The sequence below is a fragment of the Juglans microcarpa x Juglans regia genome, chromosome 1S (genome assembly GCF_004785595.1).
Source record: "Juglans microcarpa x Juglans regia isolate MS1-56 chromosome 1S, Jm3101_v1.0, whole genome shotgun sequence".
NCBI lineage: Eukaryota > Viridiplantae > Streptophyta > Magnoliopsida > Fagales > Juglandaceae > Juglans > Juglans microcarpa x Juglans regia.
The window spans coordinates 19,048,782-19,072,042 of record NC_054595.1 but is presented as its reverse complement, the minus strand read 5'-3'; the positions used below and the strand labels follow the sequence as shown (position 1 = coordinate 19,072,042).

Genomic DNA, 23,261 nt, shown 5'->3' with positions numbered 1-23,261 from the left:
TTTTAACATATAATTTTTCTTTTTTTAAGACTTTTGATTTTTAAAATTTAGGTCCAAAATGGCCCAAAAAGAGGTTATATGGGGCAAATGGGACCACCTTTGCCTTGGATGGCAGGCGGATTGGCAACCTGAGGTAGGCTACGCGGTTAACCGATTTCTTTGTCTTCTTCTTTATGCTCCTAGTCTTCGATCGGCCCGCTGAAGCCTTTGTTCCCTTTTTAGTGGGGAAGTCACAAGGCTCATCATCGGATGACACTGCTATGAGTGATAGAGGTGGGGCAACTGCGCCAAATATATGGACCGTTTTATGGGGACTTGACTCAACCTCTTCCTCTTCGTTCGCCATAAAATATTGGTAACATGTGGTGTTTGCGACGTACTAGGGGTCCAAATCTGCCCCCATCACCCAAACAAACCCTATGTCTATGATGAATTCATACTCTCATCGACCTATGGGAGGTTTGGATTCAAAACTTATTTCATCTTATTTAATCATTACAACTTTTATACAAAATACAATAAACAAGTCAACTTTTTCAAATTTTAAAATAAAAATAATATTATAAAAATATTTTATTCAACTTTCAATTTTTATCTTATTTCGTCTCGTTTCGTCTCAACTCACTATTCAATCATCTCCTTATTTCAGAATTTGAAAACCAATATTTAGATTGGCTGACCCAGCCCATCATGTACACTTGAGCCCGTTTGAACTCTTCGGCCCAAAAGGCCCACGTATATAATTGCGCTATCAAAGCCCCTCTCTTTCTCTGCGTCTGTGAAATCAGGGATTCAGGATCGTCTTCTCGAGAATCATCGCCGAGAATGAAGCACGAGAAGTTCGTCTCGGAGGTAATTTGGCCTGCAATTCGGGGTAAATCTTGTCCGATCTGCCTCAAAGATCTTGAATTTCGCGGAGCGGCGGTGCTGACGGTGTGCACGCACGCCTACTGCGTGGAATGCATTCGCAAATGGAGCAACTTGAGAAGAAGATGCCCCCTGTGTAACGCCGACTTCGATTCCTGGTTCTGCAAAATAAACCTTTCTTCTCGAACTTTCTGCAAGGAGAGATTATCTGCTTTGAGTAATCGTACAAGAAACGTCGACGTTGAAGTTGAGTTGAGCCGACGAATTGATCCTCGAAGGTTAGACTTCTGGATATATGTTTGGTTGCAGAGAAGTGTAGGACAAGTGGAAAGAAATTTTACCTTTTGGGAAGAGAGAGAGAGAGAGAAGAAAAACGGAATATAACAGAAAAAACTTGTCTTATGACTTTTCATCTGTGAATCAGTTTCATTCGAGTGGTTATTCTCTGTATTCTCAACTTTTGGTTTAAGGAGATCATGAATTCTCTAAGAGAAGATTTTATATTTGTTTTCTTCTTTTGGTTGCCGGGGAAGGGTAATGAAATGGAAAGAAACTGACGGTTTGTCTTTGTTTCTTTTGCTTTATCTTGTTTTAAATTGAGTTTATTATTCTCATCGTTTGTATATTGCATTATTGAAAATTTATACAGGATATTTCGAAGAACAAGAGACGAATTATATACTGTTAGCCGTCGGACAAGGCCGCTACCATGGCAGCGATCGTTTGGACGGCCAGGATCTGTGCCGCCTGATGTTATTGCTGAAAGAAAACTTCAATGGCGTGCCAGGTACTTTCATAATCATAATGCAGATACAAACATACATGCATGCAGAAGCTTGGTTTGTAAACTTCTTCTGTAAGATTCATGTGCAGACCAAGCATTTCTCAATAAGCAATGGGCTCTAATTTTTGTTGTTTTCCTACTTGTCGGTGGCATTGGCCTGATATGTCCTATGGTTTTTCTAATTATGGAGTTTGGATTATGATATTGTGCAGCATGTATGGCCTAGGCTTGCGAGCCATTCCTTTATCTCCCAGAAACTGTATTGAGCAGGTATGATAACTTGTTATAATCTCTTATCGAAGATTGCTGGTTTCTGTACTCTCTTACGTTTGATTTGAAAGACTCCTTGGTTACTTGGTCAAAGTTATTTCTTGCATCTGCTGCTCCATAATTCTTCTTACTTCTCGAAAGGTTTAAGTGCAATGCATTTTTTATCCAGAGGATCTGACTCTTCATGGTTCAAAACTTTATTTTTTTAACAAAGTTGTGTTTGAATCCAGCAACAATGGATTGAGTTTAGCTGGATCTGATTCTTTTGCCATCTCCGAAATTTCAGAATTTCTTGGGAAATATTGTTGCGAGAGAAAAAATAGTACAGAGAATAGAGCCATGGATTCAGAGGGAGCTGCAGGCTATCCTCGGGGACCCAGATCCATCCTTTATTGTTCATGTAGCCACCTCACTTTTCATAGCTAGCCTTGAAAAGAAAAATAATGCCAATTCCGAACAGCTTGATGGCGAAGATAACCTCATGGCACCTTTGCGTCCTTTCTTGCAAGACAGAACGAATATGTTTTTGCATGAATTAAGGTAATTAATCGAAATACAATTAATAGCCTTCAAAACTTCTTTTTTTTTTTTTTTTTTTTTTGATAAGTTAGCCTCAAAACTTCATTCATTTAGAAAACCCAGATTTTGAAGAAGCACACGAGTTAAGTGTCTAGCAGTAAAAAATGTAGTGTTTTAGACAAACAACAACACCATCTTTTTCTCGGTAGTATTCAAGTTTGCCACTTAGCAGCAATATTTTATTCTTGTTATTATGTTTGCAGGACTTTTTTCTTTATATTTTATAAAGGTGGAGCACAAAATTATTTGTGTCTTATTTTGTTGCTAGTTGTGACTGTTATTAATTACAAACAATTTCTGTTCAGATGTTTTGCAGAGAGTTCGTTAAACGTGGAGGAGTTCGTTAAACGTGGAGGCGTATGATGCTGTGGTCGAATATGAGTAGTTGGGGTTAAGTTATATAAGTGCTAAATAGCCTTGTTAGTTCAACTTGTCTCATCCATTTTTACTTTATTTGGCGTGGAAGTGCCATGTTGGAAGCTCGAGGTACCTCATTCTTTTTGAGTAAAAATTCAGTAACCTTCTCAGCAAGGTAGCAGGAGCTGCTTAAATGCATGATCATGTGATGCAACTTAGGTCAGTTACGACTGCAAATGAGCCAAGTCAAATTGGGCTATGATGTTCGAGCAGAGCAAAATTTCAGAGTTTCAACACTAATGCCCACATGATGTTCATAACAAGGCTGACCAATAGTTTGCAGGTGCAAGGGCTGTTTTGATGACTGACCTGCTTCTGTCGTAAGATGTTGGTCTGGGAGAGGATTATCATCTCCTTGGCTACAGATTCGACAGTTTACTTCGAGCCAGCGAACAGATCATTCGAGGGCAGAGGTGTCAGGTGCCTTAGATCTCTCAAGGATGTAACCTAGCCATCAGATAATCCTATGAAGAAGAACACGTTCGCCCATTTTAAGCCTTTGATACAAAAATCGTTGCACACAAACACCCTTCAGAATGTGGAACCGCCCAACATCCTGATGATGAATCCTTTACATTTTAGGCATGTGAGAAAACCCATTGCATAATTTGGTTTTATATACGCTTTAGCCAATGTGGGAATGTTATTGACCCATTTAGATTCTAAATGTGGGAATGTTATCCCCATCTAGTTCCATATCTTCTCCATTTTTTCATGTTTTCTTAAAAATCCAACATGCCAAACTCTTGGGGCTTATATTTTGTATCACCATTTAGAATAGTTTCAGCCAAGTCTATAATCTCTAAGTAGCTTCCTCGTAACATTTCATGCAATCCTGCAGGAAGAAGAATATTTCAGGATCATCAAAACAGACAAGTTACCCGAATATTTCATCTTGACCAGGCCTCCCATAAACAGAAATTGCATATAACAATAGACTTTGGGCAAGTTGTGTTGAAAGATATAATTGCCAGCCCCATTTGGCAAATAATCATTAGTTTTGACTATTGCAAGATTAACACCAAAGTATTCTACACTGTTGGATTCGTTATCTGGGCTGCAACTTCTTCATCTCACTCTTGCCCACTACATATTTCCATCTCTTCCCACATCTCTGAAAGATCCATTTTTTTTCTCGTATAGCTTCAACAGCTCAGAAGCTTCCAAGTTTTAACCACAACCAGAATCCCCTTGATTTATTTAGGGAGTTCCATAGCATAAAACAGGCCCATGCTTAGACAATTAGCGCCAATTTTAGCATGAAAGCCTGCAGCTCCATTAACCTCCCGATGTATAAATATGCTGTTTCGGTGGAATTAGCTCCTCCAGTATCTCTATCATTTACCCTTCCAACCTGTGAGTCCGCCAATCAGAGTTGTAACTTCAAACAAGGAGTCAAGTCATCCCCCATAGCTTAAACCCCAGCCAAACTATTAGAACAAATTCCATAACTTGTTGAGAAATCCCGCCATCTCCATTCATCCCTGGATTTCCAAAGCTACCACCATTCACATTTAATTTTAGTCTACCATCAGTTGACCTTTTTCATTTCATAATCTGCACTTTATGAGTACAGCTATGCATGCAATAGCTAAATGTTGAAAAATGAAAGAATCCATCCCTTTTTATCACTTTTGCCCTGGATACATTTGACAGAGAGTTGGCCAATAAAGCTTTGATCTTCAAAACTATAGACTCCTTGCTACACATCTTCTCAACCATAAACACCAACTGATATTAGAAGGTAAAACCCACCACCATCATACCCACACGTGACGATCTTGAAGTTGAAACCACATGGACAGTTGAGACAACCAAGACGGGGTTGAATAAAACCTGATACCCAGCATATTAGATAGAAACTTCCTTACATAAGCAGCATAACTATTATTACTTAGCAGATGATCAAGAGAATCTTCCCCATATTCTTCACATCAGTTGCATTTAGATGCGAAGAAACCATTGCTGAATTATAGTCTCAAATGATTTTTCATTTGAAGAAACTTATCCAAATGAAAGTAGAAATTTTTAGAGAGGATCTGAACCACACCCATGTATAGAAGTCTGTCCATCATTTCTCACCAGCTGCCAAGAAAACCTTGTTGAAAAGGAGCCATCTTAGCAGCAGTCCAGATTGGTATCTATTTTCCAGAAGTTATTTTCACGTGTTTAGATATCAATTGAGCAGCCAATGCCTCCCCAACCAACACTTGTACAGTTGAGAATTCCAATCAGTAGAATTCCACATCTCAATAATTAAATCGTCAGGTCTAATTATCCTCCACATTGTACCTCTCAAAACCTCTTTAATAAGACCAGAAAAGGAGCTCCAAAATCTAGAATCAAACCAAGAAGAATACATGAGAAAAGGGCGAGAAACCAGCAAGTGCTTGGCTCTAAAACACTACGTTCACAGGGGAGAGTCATGCAGAACCTTTCATGCAATTTCATATGAAGAGCCTTCTCACTTCACTCAAATCCTTAATCCCCAAACCCCCTTCCTCTACTGATTTGCAAATCTTTTCCCAAGAAATCCACTTTTTTTTTTTTTTTAACCTTCCTATGAGCATCTCCTCCGAATAAGTCAGAAAATAACTCGGATACTTCCTGCATGACCTTTCTAGGGATATTCAGAATTAACAGCAACTAATACTTCCTTCGTGATCTTTCTTGAGATATTCAGTATTAACAGTAAATAGATAGGCATATTAGACAAAGCATGCTTAATGAGTACTAACTTCCCACCATTAATCTTCATCACCAAGGACTCTAGCATGTCTGCTCTCAATCTACCAGTACACAATGGTGCTCAGACGTAAACAAAAAGATCATAAGCTTCTTCGAATCCAATAGCACCCTCTGAAATACCTCTTAAATAAAGCTTTTCATATCGGAACTTTTATACAAAACCGAGCCCTTGGGATGACTCTCTTCTCTAATTTTAATGAAAGAAGAAGCGTACGACATTTGGAAAAGCAATAAGCAATAGATTTGGTTCAAAACAAGATCAACTATAATTCCCAATGAGCAATTTTGAACCAGTTTAAACTTTTATCCAGTTTGTCTATCATTCAGAATGGAGTATTAATTTCTCTACAACACACATATACACTAATTATAAACACTGAATTGCCAAGTACAAACCTTCTGTATTTTAAAATATTTGGCAAGAAGAAAAAATTAAAACCCAAAATAACAGCTGACCAATTCAGTGAATTCTCAAACAAACCCCCCATAGTCACTCTCCTACCCTTCACAGTGAAAGTGTTTTTCTGCAATTTTTTCCCTCTGTATAATAAAAGAAGTTCATCTGCTCTATGCTGATCTTTACTGTAACCATCTGAACAAGCAAAGGCATTCTGGATAGGCATCATGCTATGGTTCAGTGAATTGAAAAGATAAATAAATAATCGAAAACTAGTACAACCCTGAAAATAATGAAAAAATTTGCACCAATAGGTCAAACAAAATGCGTTGGAAATTAACAAAAAAAATGTCGTTGGGCAGTATATCTCAATGCACAAAACAGAGCATTACCAAATTGAACCAGCACCACAACATTATTGAGCAATACACAATCGCATAAAAATAGCATTTATCAGGGAGCTAGATGCCTTTGTAACGCAACAGGATCAAAGAAAATATAATTGAAGTGGCAAAATTTCCACAGGTTATTCGCATTTAGCAAAAGTTCCCAATGAAACTAGTAGCGGAGGTGTGCCAGCATATAAAGAAAGAATTAATCACAAAGCACAGCTTCAAGAGCAACGAATCAAAGTGTATTGAGTAAATTCAACAAGGTGACATTATGATGAAGCCATCTACAATTATTTCAACCCATTATCTGCCTTGTACGCCCTCTATTATCTTTTCATCTCCAAAGATCTGACGTCCTCTCTGTATAGCTTCAAGAGTTCAGAAGCTCCCTCCTTGTGAGGCATGACAAACTTCCTCAGAAACGTCTCATCAGGGCATTCAAACAATGAAGACATGCTAATATCCTTCTTCACCAAACCTTTGGCGAACAAAACTTGAACAACCAAACCCCTAGGAATCAATCGCTTTTCCAAGCTAAGAGAAACAAGTGACGGGCGTTTGAAAACAACCGAAGGCTCCAAACTCATCTTGTTGACAAAAAAATCCATTACCCCCATAATCTTATCTTTAGAAGCCATCATGCACCATGGATGTCTTTTAAATGCCACAAAAACCTCATCCTCAGACCAACCCCATTTCTTGTAAACATCAACCTTGCTTTCCCATGTTGATTTGGTCATTGCTCGGAAAGCAAATACCGCAAGAGAAAATTTCAACCTCGAAGGATTGAATCCTATTTCATTTACTTCCTTTATAATCTCTCTAAACCGAACTGGATTGACCATGAGAGATCTAGGCTGGTATTTAAGTAGAGTAAGAATGTGGCACTCAGGCACTCCGTTCTCTCTCAGTGTATTGATATTAGGTGCCACACAAGTTTCAAGATCAAATACAAGTATACCCGGAAATCGTTTTATTGCTTGAACGGTCTTGTCCTCAGACTGAAGCAAATCTTTAAAGAAATCGAAGGACGGGATGATTTTTTTTTCTAAGCTTCTTTTAAGAAGAGCAGGGCACCCAGATAACATTTTGGCAAGGTCAAGTCTTGAAATGCCTTTAGAGGCAAAGAATTCAATTTTGGGAAAAAGGGTTTTATTAGTATCAGACAAAAGCACCGTGGGGAGTCTTCTGACAAGGTTCGAGATCTGGGTTTCAGAGAATGCAAGGCTCTTGAAAAAGTTAATCACGGAGTCTGCTTTCTCTGGGGTTTCGAAGCTAACATATCTGGAAGCGGATACAGCAACTTCTGGGGACAATCCAAGTGCGTTTATGAGGTATGAGACTGCGAAAGGTTGTTGATCGGAAGTGCTTGAGATGTATTTCAAAGATAAAGATGGAGGCTGCAGAAAACCCAGTTTGTGTATTGGTAGGGGAGTTGCATTAGCATATCTCCCATTTCGTAAGGTTTTGCAGAGAAAATAAAACATGGGTTTTGAAATTCAGGTAGTGAGAAAAGAAACTCACCTATTCTTCAGAGGCAAATATCTTCTTTGGCTGAGTGAAAGCAAAATTTTCAATCTTCACCGGTGGAACTGAGTCTGAAGTGAAACCATAACCCTCGCGTTATAATATTATATTAGTTTGCAGACAGTTGTTTTCTCACTTGTCTGAACAAATTCTTTTTTTAAAATTTTAGCTAAAAATTATTTTTTCTTAAATTTTTTTGATTTTTTCAAAACCTCACAAGTCTCAATTTCAATTTTTTCTCTATTCTATTAAATATTCTTTCTTTACTATTTTTTCTACTCATTTCTCTATACATATTTAATTACTCATTTTTTGTCTTTCAAGGAAAGAGTGAGAAATTCTTTTACCTTTTTTTTAACATTTTTGTGATTAGTTAATTATTTGTTGTACCCATGTTTTCAATTTTTCATCTATATTGAATTTTTTTTAAACTCCTTATCTCTCAAAACGATAATATTTTAAAAATCAGTGCTTTTGTAACAATAATATTTTAAAAAATCATATTTCACAAATGATCAATAAAATTGGATAATCTCAATGGTGAGATTTTTTTTTTTCAAATTTCAACTCTCACAAATATGAACATGAGAGAAAATGATGATTGGAAGAAGAATTTGTTTTATTGGTTAGGCTAAAATATTTACAAAAAATTATTTATGGATGAACAGTAACTCTTCGTATTTAGAGAGCTAATGTTCAAATCGCAAAACTTTCTCCTCTGATAGTCAGCCGTGTTAGAAGCAGTTGTTGAAGAAACTATGGAGATTGATTCAATCTCACTATAGGCTATGGTAGGTACACCAAACCCTAAAACAATGAGAGTAGTGGGGCGGTTGAAAAGCAAAAGGATAGTAATCTTAGTAGATACTAGAAGTACTCATAACTTTGTGGATACTTCAGTAGCTTTTAAGTGTAGTTTGTTGATAGAGAACTCTCATTCAATCAAGGTGAAGGTAGCTAATAGTGAGGTACTGTCAACTAAAGGAAGGTGCAACTCAATTCTCGTTCAGATGCAAGGTACCACCACATTTGTCATTGACTTCTTTACACTTTCTTTAGGGGTTGTGATGTTGTTCTAGGAATTCAATGATTACTATCATTGGGCCCTATTCTTTGAGATTTTGTGGAGCTGAGGATGGAACTCACTCACAAAGGCAAGGTGACATGTTTGAAAGGGATCACAGCTAATGGCACTAACTTGATTGATGACAAAGAAATTTCCAGACTTTCTATAACGGAGCATAGAGGGCTCTTGCTTCAACTGGTCTCAGGTGAGTCCCAAGAACTTGTTATTAATGAATGTGAGAGTATATCTAAGTTGCTAGGATAATCTAGTAAGTTCTTTGAGGAACCTAAGGATTTACCTCCACAAAGGACTCAAGACCATCACGTACCATTAAAATCAGAAACACTATCTGTTAGTATAAGACCTTATCGATGACCATATTATCAAAAACCATAAATTGAAAAAATTGTTAGAGAATTGTTAGAATCTAGGGTGATCAGGCCAAAGCCAATCCCCATTTTCTCCTCATGTTCTATTGGTTAGAAAAACAGATAGTACATGGAGAATGTGCATAAACTATAGGATCTTGAATGAAGTCATTGTCAAAGACAAGTACCCTGTGCATGTTGTGGATGAATTGTTAGATGAGTTTTTGTGTTCTGCTGTGTTCTCTAAGCTGGATTTAAGATTAGGATATCATCAAATTCAAATAAAGGAGGAAGACCTTCATAAAACAACTTTTAGAATTCATGAGGGTAATTATGAGTTTCTTGTAATGTCATTTGGACTCACTCATGCACCATTTACATTTTAAGGGCTTATGAATGATGTATTCAGGCCTTTCTTAAGGCACTTTGTCATTATTTTCTTTGACGAGATCCTTGTGTAAACAAGGATTTGCAATCTCATTTGAAACATTTATGTACTGCGTTACAAACCTTGGAGAAGCATAACTTGTTTGCTAAGAAATCAAAATGTAAGTTTGCATGTTCTGAAATCGAGTATTTGGGTCATTTGATATCTAAGAAAGAGGTGAGGGCTGATCCTAAGAAGCTTTAAAATCGCGGTAGAAGTCTTTAAAAGGCTTAAATAGTCTTAAAAGCTTTTTAATAAAAAAAATTTAGGTTATTTAGATGTTACATATTAAAGCAATTATAATCTCAAAAGTACTTTTTCGAATAATGCAAAACGTAATTCGAATTTAGAAATAACTCTCAATGGACGAAAATATCCATATAACTTTAAGATAATTAATTATAAGTTTCAAACTTTCAAAAATATGGTTATAATCTTTAGAAATTCAAATAATCATAATTTCTACCTCAAAACATTTTTTTAATTTGTTTCCAAACAAACATAATATGTTTGAAAGTGTTTTAAATATATGATTACCAAACAATAAATAACTTTTTAATAGTAGAACTTATTACTTAAGTTATAAGTTATAAGCCATAAAGCTATAAGCTATATTTTCCACCATAATCCCAAAAATGCACTGAGTCTATGTTAAGCTAGTCAGTCCCTAAGAATTTCAAGTCATTGGGAGGCTTCTTGGGGCTAACAAGTTTATATAGGAAGTTTATTAAAGGCTATGGGCAATTAGCTGATCCTTTGACTGCCTTGTTAAAAAATGTCTTCTTGTGGATTGAAGCAGCAATTGAATTATTCAATCAACTTAAGATGACAGTGACAAAACCACCAGTGTTAACCCTAAAGTCTTTGTGATTGAGTGTGATGCATGTGGGAGAGGAGTGGGGGTTGTTTTGATGCAGGATCAAAGACCCTTAGTTTTTCACAGTCAAGCATTAAAAGGTAGAAACTTGCAATTATCCACTTATGAAAAAGAATTACTAGCCTTGGTCATAGCAATAAATAAATGGAGACCCTATTTCCTTAGTGGTTGATCATCAAAGTTTGAAGTATTATCTAGAACAACAGATTGGTACTCCTGCACAGCATAGATGGGTATCCAAATTGCTCAGGTTTGAGTTTTCCATGAATATAAAAAGGGAGTTGAAAATAAGGTGGTTGGTGCCTTGTCTAGGAGGGATGGCATTGAAGGTTCTGTTTCCTTAGCAGACATAACCTTTCCAACTCCCACTTGGTTGGAAGAGTTGAAGTTTGCATATTTTGAAGACCCGGTGGTACGGTAGCAGCTCAGTTTGTTGTAAGAAGGAATTCAATTTTGGGAAAAAGGATTCATAGCATATTGGATATTTTCAAATTGATCGATTTTCAAAAGAAAATACATAAGCAAATTGCCACAAAGAAGAGGCAGCTTTAAGAAAAGTGCAATCTTGAGAAGCAAAAACGTCTCATAATACTTGTGATTATATATCCTACTATCAGGGACTAGTAGAATTGGCTAAGTCAAAGTTATTTGTTTCCATTTCACAAGTTTTAGGCTTGTTTGGATAGTAAAAGTGTTTCATCTGATCTCATCGTTACAACTTTTTAAATTATCGCGCAAAATATAATAAACAATTCAACTTTTTTAAATCTCAAATCAATAATAATATTCTAATAATATTTTATTCAACTTTCATCTAAAACCATCTTATTTCATATCACTATCCAAACGTGACCGGTACCTCTTCCCATCATCTTTTACATGTATAATCTGGGCAACAAAAGTGAATGAAAGCATTACTTTCACTGCACAGGTTAAGATTCTTAGGAGAGAGTCTTACTGGTACAATGGCATTGGATCTGTGGTAGCTGTCGACCAGGTCTGTGCTCTGCCTTTCTTTTCCCTTCAATGTTACTCTTTTTTTTTTTTTTTTTTTTCAACATTACAAATTAAGCATAAGTATTTGACTCTCTCTATGGAAATAATGTGTATCACAGGACCCAAAGACTCGCTACCCAGTGGTGGTTCGGTTCAACAAAGTTAACTATGCAAATGTATCCACAAATAACTATGCATTGGATGAGATTGTAGAAGTTTAATGAGTCATGATATGGTTGTTGTACTGTTATTATAATTGTAATTCTCCCCACTATTCCACCCTCTTAGCTTCAGCTTGATTGTGCCGGGAATCTGTATCATACTCTCTTTGTTCTTGTGTTGTTCGTCCTTATAATGTTATGATTGCTGCTCCGAATATCCAAATCGATATTGTTCATTACACACACGATACTGGCTGTAATCTGAACCAGTTGTAAGAATAAAAAGGCCAAGATTACAGGAAAATCTCTTGCGCCTTCCCCATAAGTTTTCCTTTGCACCCAGTTAGGTACATGTAATACTGTTGTGAACATCAAATTATAAGATGAGGATTGTTGCATTCTTCATTTTCATTGTAAAAATCGAATAACTGATTAAGAACAAAGCAAGCGTGAACCAAGGAAGCACAAAAATACACTCTTTTTATTTGGTAGTTCGGCATAGCTTCAATGCGATTTGCATAAAATGGGATATTCGATCATCATGGTGGTTGTGGACAGGTTATACAAATATGCTCACTTCATGGCCCTAAAACGTCCCTTCGCAACATCCAAGGTAGCTTCTTTGTTTCTGATCACCAACTGATATTAGAAGGTAAAACCCACCACCATCATACCCACACGTGAAGATCTTGAAACCACATGGACAGTTGAGACAACCAAGAAGGGGTTGAATAAAACCTGATACCCAGCATATTAGATAAAAACTTCCTTACATAAGCAGCATAACTATTATTACTTAGCAGATGATCAAGAGAATCTTCCCCATATTCTTCACATCAGTTGCATTTAGATGCGAAGAAACCATTGCTGACTTATAGTCTCAAATGATTTTTCATTTGAAGAAACTTATCCAAATGAAAGTAGAAATTTTTAGAGAGGATCTGAACCACACCCATGTATAAAAGTCTGTCCATCATTTCTATCCAGCTGCCAAGAAAACCTTGTTGAAAAGGAGCCATCTTAGCAGCAGTCCAGATTGGTATCTATTTTCCAGAAGTTATTTTCACATGTTTAGATATCAATTGAGCAGCCAATGCCTCCCCAACTAACACTTGTACAGTTGAGAATTCCACATCTCACTAACTAAATCGTCGATTCTCATTATCCTCCACATTGTACCTCTCAAAACCTCTTTAATCAGACCAGAAAAGGATCTCCAAAAACTAGAATCAAACCAAGAAGAATACATGCAGAACCTTTCATGCAACTTCATATGAAGAGCCTTCTCACTTCACTCAAATCCTTAATCCCCAAACCCCCTTCCTCTACTGATTTACAAATCTTTTCCCACGAAATCCACTTTTTTTTTTTTTTTAACCTTCCTATGAGCATCTCCTCAGAATAAGTCAGAAAATAACTTGGATAATTCCTGCATGACCTTTCTAGGGATATTCAGAATTAACAGCAACTAATACTTCCTACGTGATCTTTCTTGAGATATTCAGAATTAACAGTAAATAGATAGGCATATTAGACAAAGCATGCTTAATGAGTACTAACTTCCCACCCTTAATCTTCATCAACAAGGACTCTAGCATGTCTGCTGTCAATCTACCAGTACACAATGGTGCTCAGAGGTAAACAAAAGGATAATAAGCTTCTTCGAATCCAATAGCACCCTCTGAAATACCTCTTAAATAAAATATCGGAACTTTTATACAAAACCGAGCCCTTGGGATGACTCTCTTCTCTAATTTTAATGAAAGAAGAAGCGTACAAACCTTCTGTATAATTCTCAATGAGCAATTTTGAACCAGTTTAAACTTTTATCCAGTTTGTCTATCAGTCACAATGGAGTTTTAATTTCTCTACAACACACATACACACTAATTATAAACACTGAATTGACAAGTACAAACCTTCTGTATTTTAAAATATTCTCCAAGGACAAAAAATTAAAACCCAAAATAACAGCTGACCAATTCAGTGAATTCTCAAACAAACCCCCCATAGTCATTCTCCTACTCTTCGTAGTGAAAGTGTTTTTCTGCAATTTTTTCCCTCTGTAAAATAAAAGAAGTTCATCTGCTCTATGCTGCTCTTTATTGTAACCATCTGAACAAGCAAAGGCATTCTGGATAGGCATCATGCAATGGTTCGGTGGATTGAAAAAATAAATAAATAATCGAAAACTAGTACAATCCTGAAAATTCTGAAAAAGTTTACACCAAAAGGTCAAACAGAATGTGTGGGAAATTAACAAAAAAATGTCGATGGGCAGTATATCTCAATGCACACCATAGAGCATAACCAAATTGAACCAGCAATATCACAGCCTCAAAGTCGCATGCACCAGCACCACAACATTATTGAGCAATATACAATCGCATAAAAAGAGCATTTATCAGGGAGCTAGATGCCTTTGTAATGCAACAGGATCAAAGAAAATATAATTGAAGTGGCAAAATTTCCACAGGTTATTCGCATTTAGCAATAGTTCCCAATGAAACTAGTAGCAGAGGTGTGCCAGCATATAAAGAAAGAATTAATCACAAAGCACAGCTTCAAGAGCAACGAATCAAAGTGGATTGAGTAAATTCAACAAGGTGTCATTATGATGAAGCCATCTACAATTATTTTAACCCATTATCTGCCTTGTACGCCCTCTATTATCTTTTCATCTCCAAAGATCTGATGTCCTCTTTGTATAGCTTCACGAGTTCAGAAGCTTCATCCTTGTGAGGCATGACAAACTTCCTCAGAAACGTCTCATCAGGGCAGTCAAACAATGAAGACATGCTAATATCCTTCTTCACCAAACCTTTGGCGAACAAAACTTGAACAACCAAACCCCTAGGAATCAATCGCTTTTCCAAGCTAAGAGAAACAAATGACGGGCGTTTGAAAACAACCGAAGGCTCCAAACTCATCTTGTTGACAAAAAAATCCATTACCCCCATAATCTTATCTTTAGAAGCCATCATGCACGATGGATGTCTTTCAAATGCCACAAAAACGTCATCCTCAGACCAACCCCATTTCTTGTAATATCAACCTTGCTTTCCCATGTTGATTTCCTCATTCCACAGAAAGCAATTACCGCAATAGAAAATTTCATCCTCAAAGGATTGAATCCCATTTCATTTACTTCCTCTATAATCTCTCTAAACCGAACTGGATTGACCTTGAGAGATCTAGGATGCAATTTAAGTAGAGTAAGAATATGACACTCAGGCACTCTGTTCTCTCTCAGTGTATTGATATTAGGCGCCACACAAGTTTCAAGATCAAATACAAGCATACCCGGAAATCGTTTTATTGCTTGAAAGGTCTTGTCCTCAGACTGAAGCAAATCTTTAAAGAAATCAAAGGACGGGATAATTTGTTTTTCTAAGCTTCTTTTAAGAAGATCAGGGCACCTAGATAACATTTTGGCAAGGTCACGTCTTGAAATGCCTTTAGAGGCAAGGAATTCAATTTTGGGAAAAAGGGTTTTATTAGAATCAGACAAAAGCACTGTGGGGAGTCTTCTGACAAGGTTCGAGATCTGGGTTTCAGAGAATGCAAGGTGTCAGGAACCCTAGAGAACTGATGGGATGAAGTCGAAGATATGGGTTCGGAAGTGATAAGTGTTGAGTTGAAGTGTTTGAGATGGAGTCTACTCTGGACGACGTCGTTGGAGGAAGCAGTGGATTAAATGAAGCCCCAAACCTCACCGTTTCATGGGGAAGGAATTTAATGTCATTTTTATTGTTATATTTAGCAGTGTCGTTTTAGTTTGAATGTGTAACGCATCGTTGGGGGGAGTGTCCTAAATGGTGCACTTTATTACTGTCATTTACATTTCTGTTGTGGGATGTAAGTTTATCAAAGGGAAGAGTTTGTTAGAGTGGGAATATAGTCAGGCAGTGAGGGTAGTGGTCAGTGTCCAGAATCTTTTGTAGTGGAAATCTTGGAGGAAGGGAGACCTCGAATGCTCCCAGTGTGGCAATACAATACGTCCCTTTGAGGAATTTCATCATACACCTTGCATGCGTTCCTTTCTTTCATCGTGTTCTTGACAACCGTTCATACATTCATCCACAATACAAACTGCATATGTTCTTATCACAATCATCTCATTACTACATTTCCATATTACCCGCGTACCTTCGTTAGTCCTTGAGCACTCTAGGAGGAAGCTAACAATTGGTATCTTGAGCACCGATCCTACCCAGACCTAGCCTTCCATTTAAACCTTACAACCCAGACTAAGTAAACCAAATCACACCATGGCTGAGGCAACATGTTCCAAACAAAACAATCCTGAGGGTCTTCAACGCCAAATTGATATTATGGGCGAAGGGCTACGTGAAATACGTGCAAACCAGCAAACGGCTGATGCTCGGATGGACCAGTTCATGGATATGATGCGCACGATGGTAGCCAAACAGAATGCCCAGCAAAATACCAATGAAAACAAGGACCTGCAAGAAACACATGAGGGGGATCAGCATCAAAATAGAGGGGGATTTCAAAGGGGAATCCGACTAGACTTTCCTCATTTCAGTGGGGAAAATCCATCAGCATGGATATTCAAAGCTTCTAAATACTTTGAATATCATCAAACAAACCAAGCTCAACGCCTACTAGTTGCTTCCTATCACATGGAGGGGGAAGCCTTGGTGTGGTACTAGGATGCCCTTGACACAGCCCAGTTTAATAGCTGGGACACCATGGTTCGAGCCTTGCTGGTCCGTTTTGGACCCATTGCTTACGACGATCCTATGGAGACCCTTACGCGTCTTAAGCAAACTTTTTCAGTAGCTAACTACAAAGCACAATTTGAGGCTCTATCAAACATATTACGAGGGCTCTCGGACCATCATAGGCTGAGTTGTTTTCTCAGCGGACTGAAAGATGAAATCAGGTTGCCCCTACGTATGTTTAATCCTCTCAATTTAAATGCTGCATTTGGTTTAGCTCGGGTGCAAGAGGAATACGTAAGTAGTACTCGGAAACCCATTAAGCTGAACAATGAGAGAGGAATGGTACTATCAGGTCATGGACCTAGCATCACGGCTGTTGGAGGTGAAGGTAGTAGTAGAGGACCGAGAAATTTTCAGAGAGCAGTGTCATCATTGTCTATGGATGAGAAACGAAAGAAGGGTCTATGTTTCCATTGTGAAGAAAAATGGAACCCAAATCACATGTGCACAAAACCCCGAATTTATTTATTACAAGGGTATGATGGGCTGGAAGATGGTAGGAAAGAGGAAGAAGTAGCTATGGAGTTGGCTAAGGGAGCTGCAACTATGGTCTAAGAAGTGAACCTAGAACTCGAGATCTCATTAAATGATCTCACAGGAACTCCTAGTGCCAAGACAATGAGGCTGCGAGGAACCATTGGGGGGGGAGCAAGTGGTGATTCTTGTGGACTCGGGGAGCACACACAATTTCCTCGACCCGTCTATTGTTAGGAAGGCCAAGTTGACAGTGGATGAAAAACAGAAAATTGCTGTGAGGGTTGCTAACGGACAGCTGATATACAGTGAAGGGTATTGTATTGCAGCTCACACAAAAATATAAGGTACTTATTTCAACTCTCCTTGTTACATTTTGTCTCTTGGTGGTTGTGATGTGGTGTTGGGAGTAGAGTGGCTGGAAACGCTTGGGCTAATTATGTGGGACTTCAATAATCTTACAATGAAATTTATGTATGGTGGAATGGGAGTTATCTTGGTGGGGCTGACTTTGAAGGAGTCCACCTTGGTGGAGGGTAACAAATCCTTGTTTAATTCCGTTAACAAGGGAAATGGGCTATTGCTACAATTATTAGTAAGGGAGGAAGAGAGAAACGTTGGTTGTTTGGGAAAAGAGATGCAGAATCTGCTCCAAATGTTCCAAGGGGTATTTGAGGCACCTAAAGGGCTACCGCCCTCACGTGCACATGATCACAAAATCACCCTCAATGAGGGTACCAAGCCAATTACAACACGACCCTATCGATATCCTCATTATCAAAAGGAGGAAATTGAGAAAATAGTAGCTGAACTACTGGAAACTGGGGTGGTACGACCTAGTGCCAGCCCTTTTTCATCCCCAGTGCTATTAGTACGGAAGTCGGATGGAAGTTATAGGATGTGCGTCGATTATAAGGCGCTCAATGAGGAAACTATAAAAGATAAATTTTCGATCCCCGTTATTGATGAACTACTAGATGAGTTGCATGGGTCGGTTGTATTTTCCAAGTTGGATTTAAGATCCGGTTATCATCAAATACGGGTAATACAGGAAGATGTGGAGAAAACGGCATTTAGGACTCATGATGGGCACTATGAATTTCTCGTAATGCCCTTTGGGTTAACAAATGCACCATCAACCTTCCAAGGGTTAATGAATGATGTGTTTCGTCCTTATTTGAGAAGGTTTGTCCTAGTATTTTTCGATGATACACTAGTTTACAGCAGGGGTTGGGCTGAACATTTGGGTCACTTAGAGAAGGTTTTGGAGGCATTACAGCAGCACAAGTTGTTTGCTAAGTTATCAAAATGTCAATTTGGTGTGTCGGAAATTGATTATTTGGGCTATGTGATAAATGAAAAAGGGGTGGCAGCCGATGTCAAGAAAGTAGCAGTTATGCTAGAGTGGCCCAAACCAAAGAATGTGAAGTCATTAAGGAGATTTTTGGGGCTGACTGGCTATTACCATAAATTCATTAAGAATTATGGGGTTATAGCAGCTCCCCTTACTGACTTACTAAAAAAAAATGCTTTCTTGTGGTCAACCGAGGCAATGGAAGCCTTTAATAACCTGAAGGCAGCGGTTACACAGCCACTGGTTCTAAGACTTCCGGATTTTTCACAAACTTTCACTATTGAGTGTGATGCTAGTGGGCGTGGAATGGGGGCAGTGTTAATGCAAGCTGGACAGCCACTAGCTTACATGAGTAAGGCCCTAAAAGGAAAGGCATTACTGCTCTCTACTTATGAGAAGGAGCTGCTGGCCTTAGTAACAACAGTGAGGAAATAGAGACCCTATTTGCTGGGCCAATCCTTCATAGTTAAAACCGACCAACAAGCTTTAAAGTTTTTATTGGAACAACAAGTTGGTACTGCAGCCCAACAAAAGTGGATCAGTAAATTGATTGGTTATGATTTCTCTATCGTGTATAAGAAGGGAAAGGAGAATGTGGTGGCAGATGCTCTTTCACGGGTGGAGGATCAGAATGAGGATTGTGGGGCAGTTCTAGCTATGATATCATTTCCTACGACTGATTGGGTAGAGGAATTAAAGGCCAGCTATACAACTTCTGTTGAAATGCAACAGTTAATGCAGAAATTACAAACAGCGACCCTCCAAAGGGTTACCAATTGCAGCAAGGGCTCTTACTTAAGAAGGGCAGGATTGTGATTGTGGCTAAATCATCTTTTAAAAACAAGGTAATGCAGTACATACATGACAATCCAATGGCAGGGCACTCCGAGTATTTGAAAACATACCAAGGGGCTAAGAGAGATTTCTTTTGGAGCGGTATGAAGAAGGACATTAAGAGGATGGTTAGAGAGTGTGGGGTTTGTCAGGCCAATAAGTATGAGACTTCTTCCCCTGCCGATCTCTTGCAGCCCTTACCTATTCCTAAACAGGCATGAGTGGACATTTCAATGGATTTTATCGAGGGATTGCCTAAGTCCCAGGGGTTTGATGTTATCTTGGTGGTGGTTGATCGTTTCACCAAGTTTGGTCACTTCATTCCACTGTCCCATCCATATACTGCTGCAATAGTGGCCAACTTATTCCTAAATCATGTCTTTAAGTTACATGGTTTACCAAGAACTATTGTCTCAAACAGGGACCCGATCTTTGTGAGTTCATTTTGGAGAGCCTTCTTTTCACTACAAGGATCGACCCTCAATCACAGCTCAGCGTATCATCCACAATCTGATGGACAGACTGAGGCCTTAAACAAATGCTTAGAAAATTACTTAAGGTGCTACACTGGGGTGAAACCCCAGAGGTGGGTGCAGTGGTTGGCAATTACGGAGTGGTGGTACAATACCTCGTACCACACCTCCACAAAAATGACCCCATTCGAGGCCCTGTATGGTTATGCACCTCGGCCTCTGTTAGCTTACATACCGGGAACAATGACAAACAACCAAGTCGACCAAACACTACAGAACCGAGATAAGGTGTTACAAGTGCTTAAGGAGAACTTAGATCATGCAAGAAACCGAATGAAAACTCAAGCAGATAAACATAGATCGGAAAGACACTTTGAGATTGGAGATTGGGTTTACCTAAGGCTTCAGCCTTACAGACAGAAATCAGTGGCTAATCTAGAAACATGAAACTTTTCCCTCGATTTTATGGCCCATTCAAGGTACTGCAGAAGATGGGAGAGGTTGCTTATCGGCTGGACTTGCCGAAACGTTCCAAGCTCCACCCCACTTTTCACGTGTCATGCCTCAAGAAGAAGATTGGAGCCCAAACGCAGCCTTTAGCCACTCTACCTCCTGTTGATACACAAGGTGAAGTCCAACCCGAGCCCGAAGCTGTTGTTGAACGACGCATGAAGCGCCATGGGGATCGCGCAATTACGGAAGTTTTAGTGAAATGGTTGGGCGCATCGGAGGAGAATAATACTTGGGAGAAGCTGTGGGAGTTGTAGCACCTTTACCCGCACCTTGTGGGCAAGGTGCTGTGAAGAAGAGGGCAGTTGTCAAGACCCCTAGAGAGCTGATGGGATGAAGTCGAAGATATGGGTTCAGAAGTGATAAGTGTTGAGTTGAAGTGTTTGAGATGGAGTCTACTCTAGAGGACGTCGTTGGAGGAAGCAGTGGATTAAATGAAGCCCCAAACCTCATTGTTTCATGGGGAAGGAATTTAATGTCATTTTTATTGTTATATTTAGCAGTGTCGTTTTAGTTTGAATGTGTAACGCATCGTTTGGGGGAGTGTCCTAAACGGTGCACTTTATTACTGTCATTTACATTTCTGTTGTGGGATGTAAGTTTATCAAAATGAAGAGTCTGTTAGAGTGGGAATATAGTCAGGCAGTGAGGGTAGTGGTCAGTGTCCAGAATCTTTTGTAGTGGAAATCTTGGAGGAAGGGAGACCTCGAATGCTCCCAGTGTGGCAATACAGTACGTCCCTTTGAGGAATTTCATCATACACCTTGCATGCATTCCTTTCTTTCATCGTGTTCTTGACAACCGTTCATAGATTCATCCACAATACAAACTACATCTGTTCTTATCACAATCATCTCATTACTACATTTCCATATTACCCACGTTACCTTCGTTAGTCCTTGAGCACTCTAGGAGGAAGCTAACACAAGGCTCTTGAAAAAGTTAATCACAGAGTCTGCTTTCTCCGTGGTTTCGAAGCTAACATATCTGGAAGCAGATACAGCAACTTCTGGGGACAAGCCAATTGCGTTTATGAGGTATGAGACTACGAAAGGTTGTTGATCGGGAGTGCTTAAGATGTATTTCAAAGATAAAGATGGGGGCTGCAGAAAACCCAGTTTGTGTATTGGTAGAGGAGTTGTATTAGCGTATCTCCCATTTCCTATAGTTTTGCAGAGAAAATAAAACATGGGTTTTGAAATTCAGGTAGTGAGAAAACAAACTCACCTATTCTTCAGAGGCAAATATCTTCTTTAGCTGAGCGAAATTTTCAATCTTCACCAGTGGAACTGAGTCTAAAGTGAAACCATAACCCTCACATTATAATATCTATAGTTATTATATAAGTGCGAATCGGCGTGCTACAGTACGCTACATTAATTTCTCATTCCATTTTTTCCTTTTTTGCATGTTCTGTTTTGTCTTTTTTGCCTTTGCATTTCTGCCATTTGTTTTTGTGTATGGGGATTTTTTTTGTCTTTTCATTGGGTAGATATTTAAGTGGGTTTGTTTGGACGGGTGCTTTTCATTTTTACATTTTCTCCATTTGGTCTTCTCTCTCTTTCTCTCGTCTTCTCCTTCTCTGTCGTGGGTTTGTTTGGACGCTTGGGTGACTTTTCATTTTCGCGTTTAGTCTGTCCATTGTATTTGGTCTTCTCTCTCTCTTTCTCTAGGTTTTGTCTTCTCCTTCTCTGTCGTTCTCTCCATATGGCTCTTTGTGTGGATTTGTTTAAGACGCTTGGCTTGCTCTCTATGTGGGTTTGCTTGTTTCGGTGGGGATGTTGTTGTAAGTTTAAAGTTGTGATTTTTTTGTTGGTTTAGGTTCAAAGTTGAGGTTTATTTACTGGTTTTGGGAGAGTTTGAAGGGTTTCAGATTTTTTTGAGTGTCTTGTGTGTTTTTTTGATGTTTTTGGTGGTGTATTTTGGTCGGTTTGAAGGTGTTTGGAACGTTTGCCTTGCTTTTTATTTTATCTTTTCATTTTCTGCTATGAATCTTGGTGTTGTATGGGTTTGTTTGGGAAGTTTGGATTTTTTTTCATTTTTCCCTTTCGATGGTTCTTGTCGAAGAGCAAAGTTTTTTCCGAAAGTTTTGGTTTTTTGCAGGTTGAAAGTTGTGGTTTTTTGTAGGTTCAAAGTTGCGGTTTTGTTTCGGTAGGGATGTTGTTATGGGTTCAAAGTTGAAGTTTTTTTGCTGATTTGGGTTCAAAGTTGAGGTTTTTTTTCGACTGAAAGTTGCTAGTTTTTTTTACGGGTTGAAAGTTGTGGTTTTTCGTGGGTTCAAAGTTACGGTTTTGTTTCGGTGGGATGTTGTTGTGGGTTCAAAGTTGAGATTTTTTTGCTGGTTTGGGTTCAAAGTTGAAGGGTTTCGGATTGTTTTGGATGTATCTTGTGTGTGTTTTTTTTTTTTTTTGTTTTGGGTGGTACATTTTGGTCGGTTTGAAGGTGTTTAGAACGTTTGCCTTACTTTTCATTTTGCCTTTCCGTTTTCTGCATATGGCTCTTGGTGCTGTGTGGGTTTGTTTGGGACGTTTGGGTTTTTTTTTTTCATTTTGCCCTTTCGATGGTGCTTGTCAAAGAGCAACGTTTTTTCCAAAAGTTGTGGTTTGTTGCAGGTTGAAAGTTGCGGTTTTTTGTGGGTTGAAAGTTGCGGTTTTGTTTCTGTATAGATGTTGTTGTGAGTTCAAAGTTGAAGTTTTTTTTGCTAGTTTGGGTTCAAAGTTGAGGTTTTTTTGCTAGTTTTGGAAGAGTTTGAAGGGTTTTGGGTTTTTTTGGGTGTGTCTTGTATTTTTTTTGGAGTTTTTGGTAGTGCATTGAGTTTTTTTTTTACTGGTTTTGGAAGGGTTTGAAGTTTTTTTTGCTTGATCCCATGGTCCATGATGCACTTCGTTTGGTTTGTTTTAGTTTCAATAAATTTACATTTTTTGTTATTTTCAATTTGATTTCGTGGTCGATGATGCACTTTCTTTTGTTGAAAATCAGTATATAGAATGCC

The 23,261-nt window shown here is 38.5% G+C and overlaps 2 protein-coding genes and 1 long non-coding RNA gene across 3 annotated transcripts; 1 reads left to right on the top strand and 2 right to left on the bottom strand.

Annotated features, from left to right (window-relative positions):
* Positions 1–773: 773 nt before the first annotated feature.
* Positions 774–3,595, top strand: LOC121246731 (E3 ubiquitin-protein ligase Topors). Its single transcript, XM_041144983.1, has 5 exons — positions 774–1,145; positions 1,517–1,654; positions 1,864–1,921; positions 2,208–2,461; positions 2,806–3,595. Exons 1-5 carry the CDS (start codon positions 826–828, stop codon positions 2,861–2,863), a joined length of 828 nt encoding a protein of 275 aa, XP_041000917.1. The 5' UTR covers positions 774–825; the 3' UTR covers positions 2,864–3,595.
* Positions 3,596–6,452: 2,857 nt separating this feature from the next.
* On the bottom strand, positions 6,453–7,981 carry LOC121246730 (transcription termination factor MTERF6, chloroplastic/mitochondrial-like). The gene has a single exon (XM_041144982.1). It carries the CDS (start codon positions 7,939–7,941, stop codon positions 6,781–6,783), a length of 1,161 nt encoding a protein of 386 aa, XP_041000916.1. The 5' UTR covers positions 7,942–7,981; the 3' UTR covers positions 6,453–6,780.
* A 5,758-nt stretch (positions 7,982–13,739) lies between these two features.
* On the bottom strand, positions 13,740–21,535 carry LOC121246729. Its single transcript, XR_005937162.1, has 2 exons — positions 21,497–21,535; positions 13,740–13,991 (listed from the first exon to the last, which is right to left on the bottom strand). It is a non-coding gene; the product is annotated as an uncharacterized LOC121246729 (long non-coding RNA).
* Between the last annotated feature and the right edge of the window lie 1,726 nt (positions 21,536–23,261).

Coding starts and splice junctions, on each gene's coding strand:
- LOC121246730 (XM_041144982.1), bottom strand. CDS start 7,941: ATGTTTTATTTTCTCTGCAAAACCTTACGAAATGGGAGATATGCTAAT.
- LOC121246731 (XM_041144983.1), top strand. CDS start 826: ATGAAGCACGAGAAGTTCGTCTCGGAGGTAATTTGGCCTGCAATTCGG. Junction 1,146..1,516: donor CGACGAATTGATCCTCGAAG/GTTAGACTTCTG, acceptor AAATTTATACAG/GATATTTCGAAGAACAAGAG. Junction 1,655..1,863: donor AAACTTCAATGGCGTGCCAG/GTACTTTCATAA, acceptor GATATTGTGCAG/CATGTATGGCCTAGGCTTGC.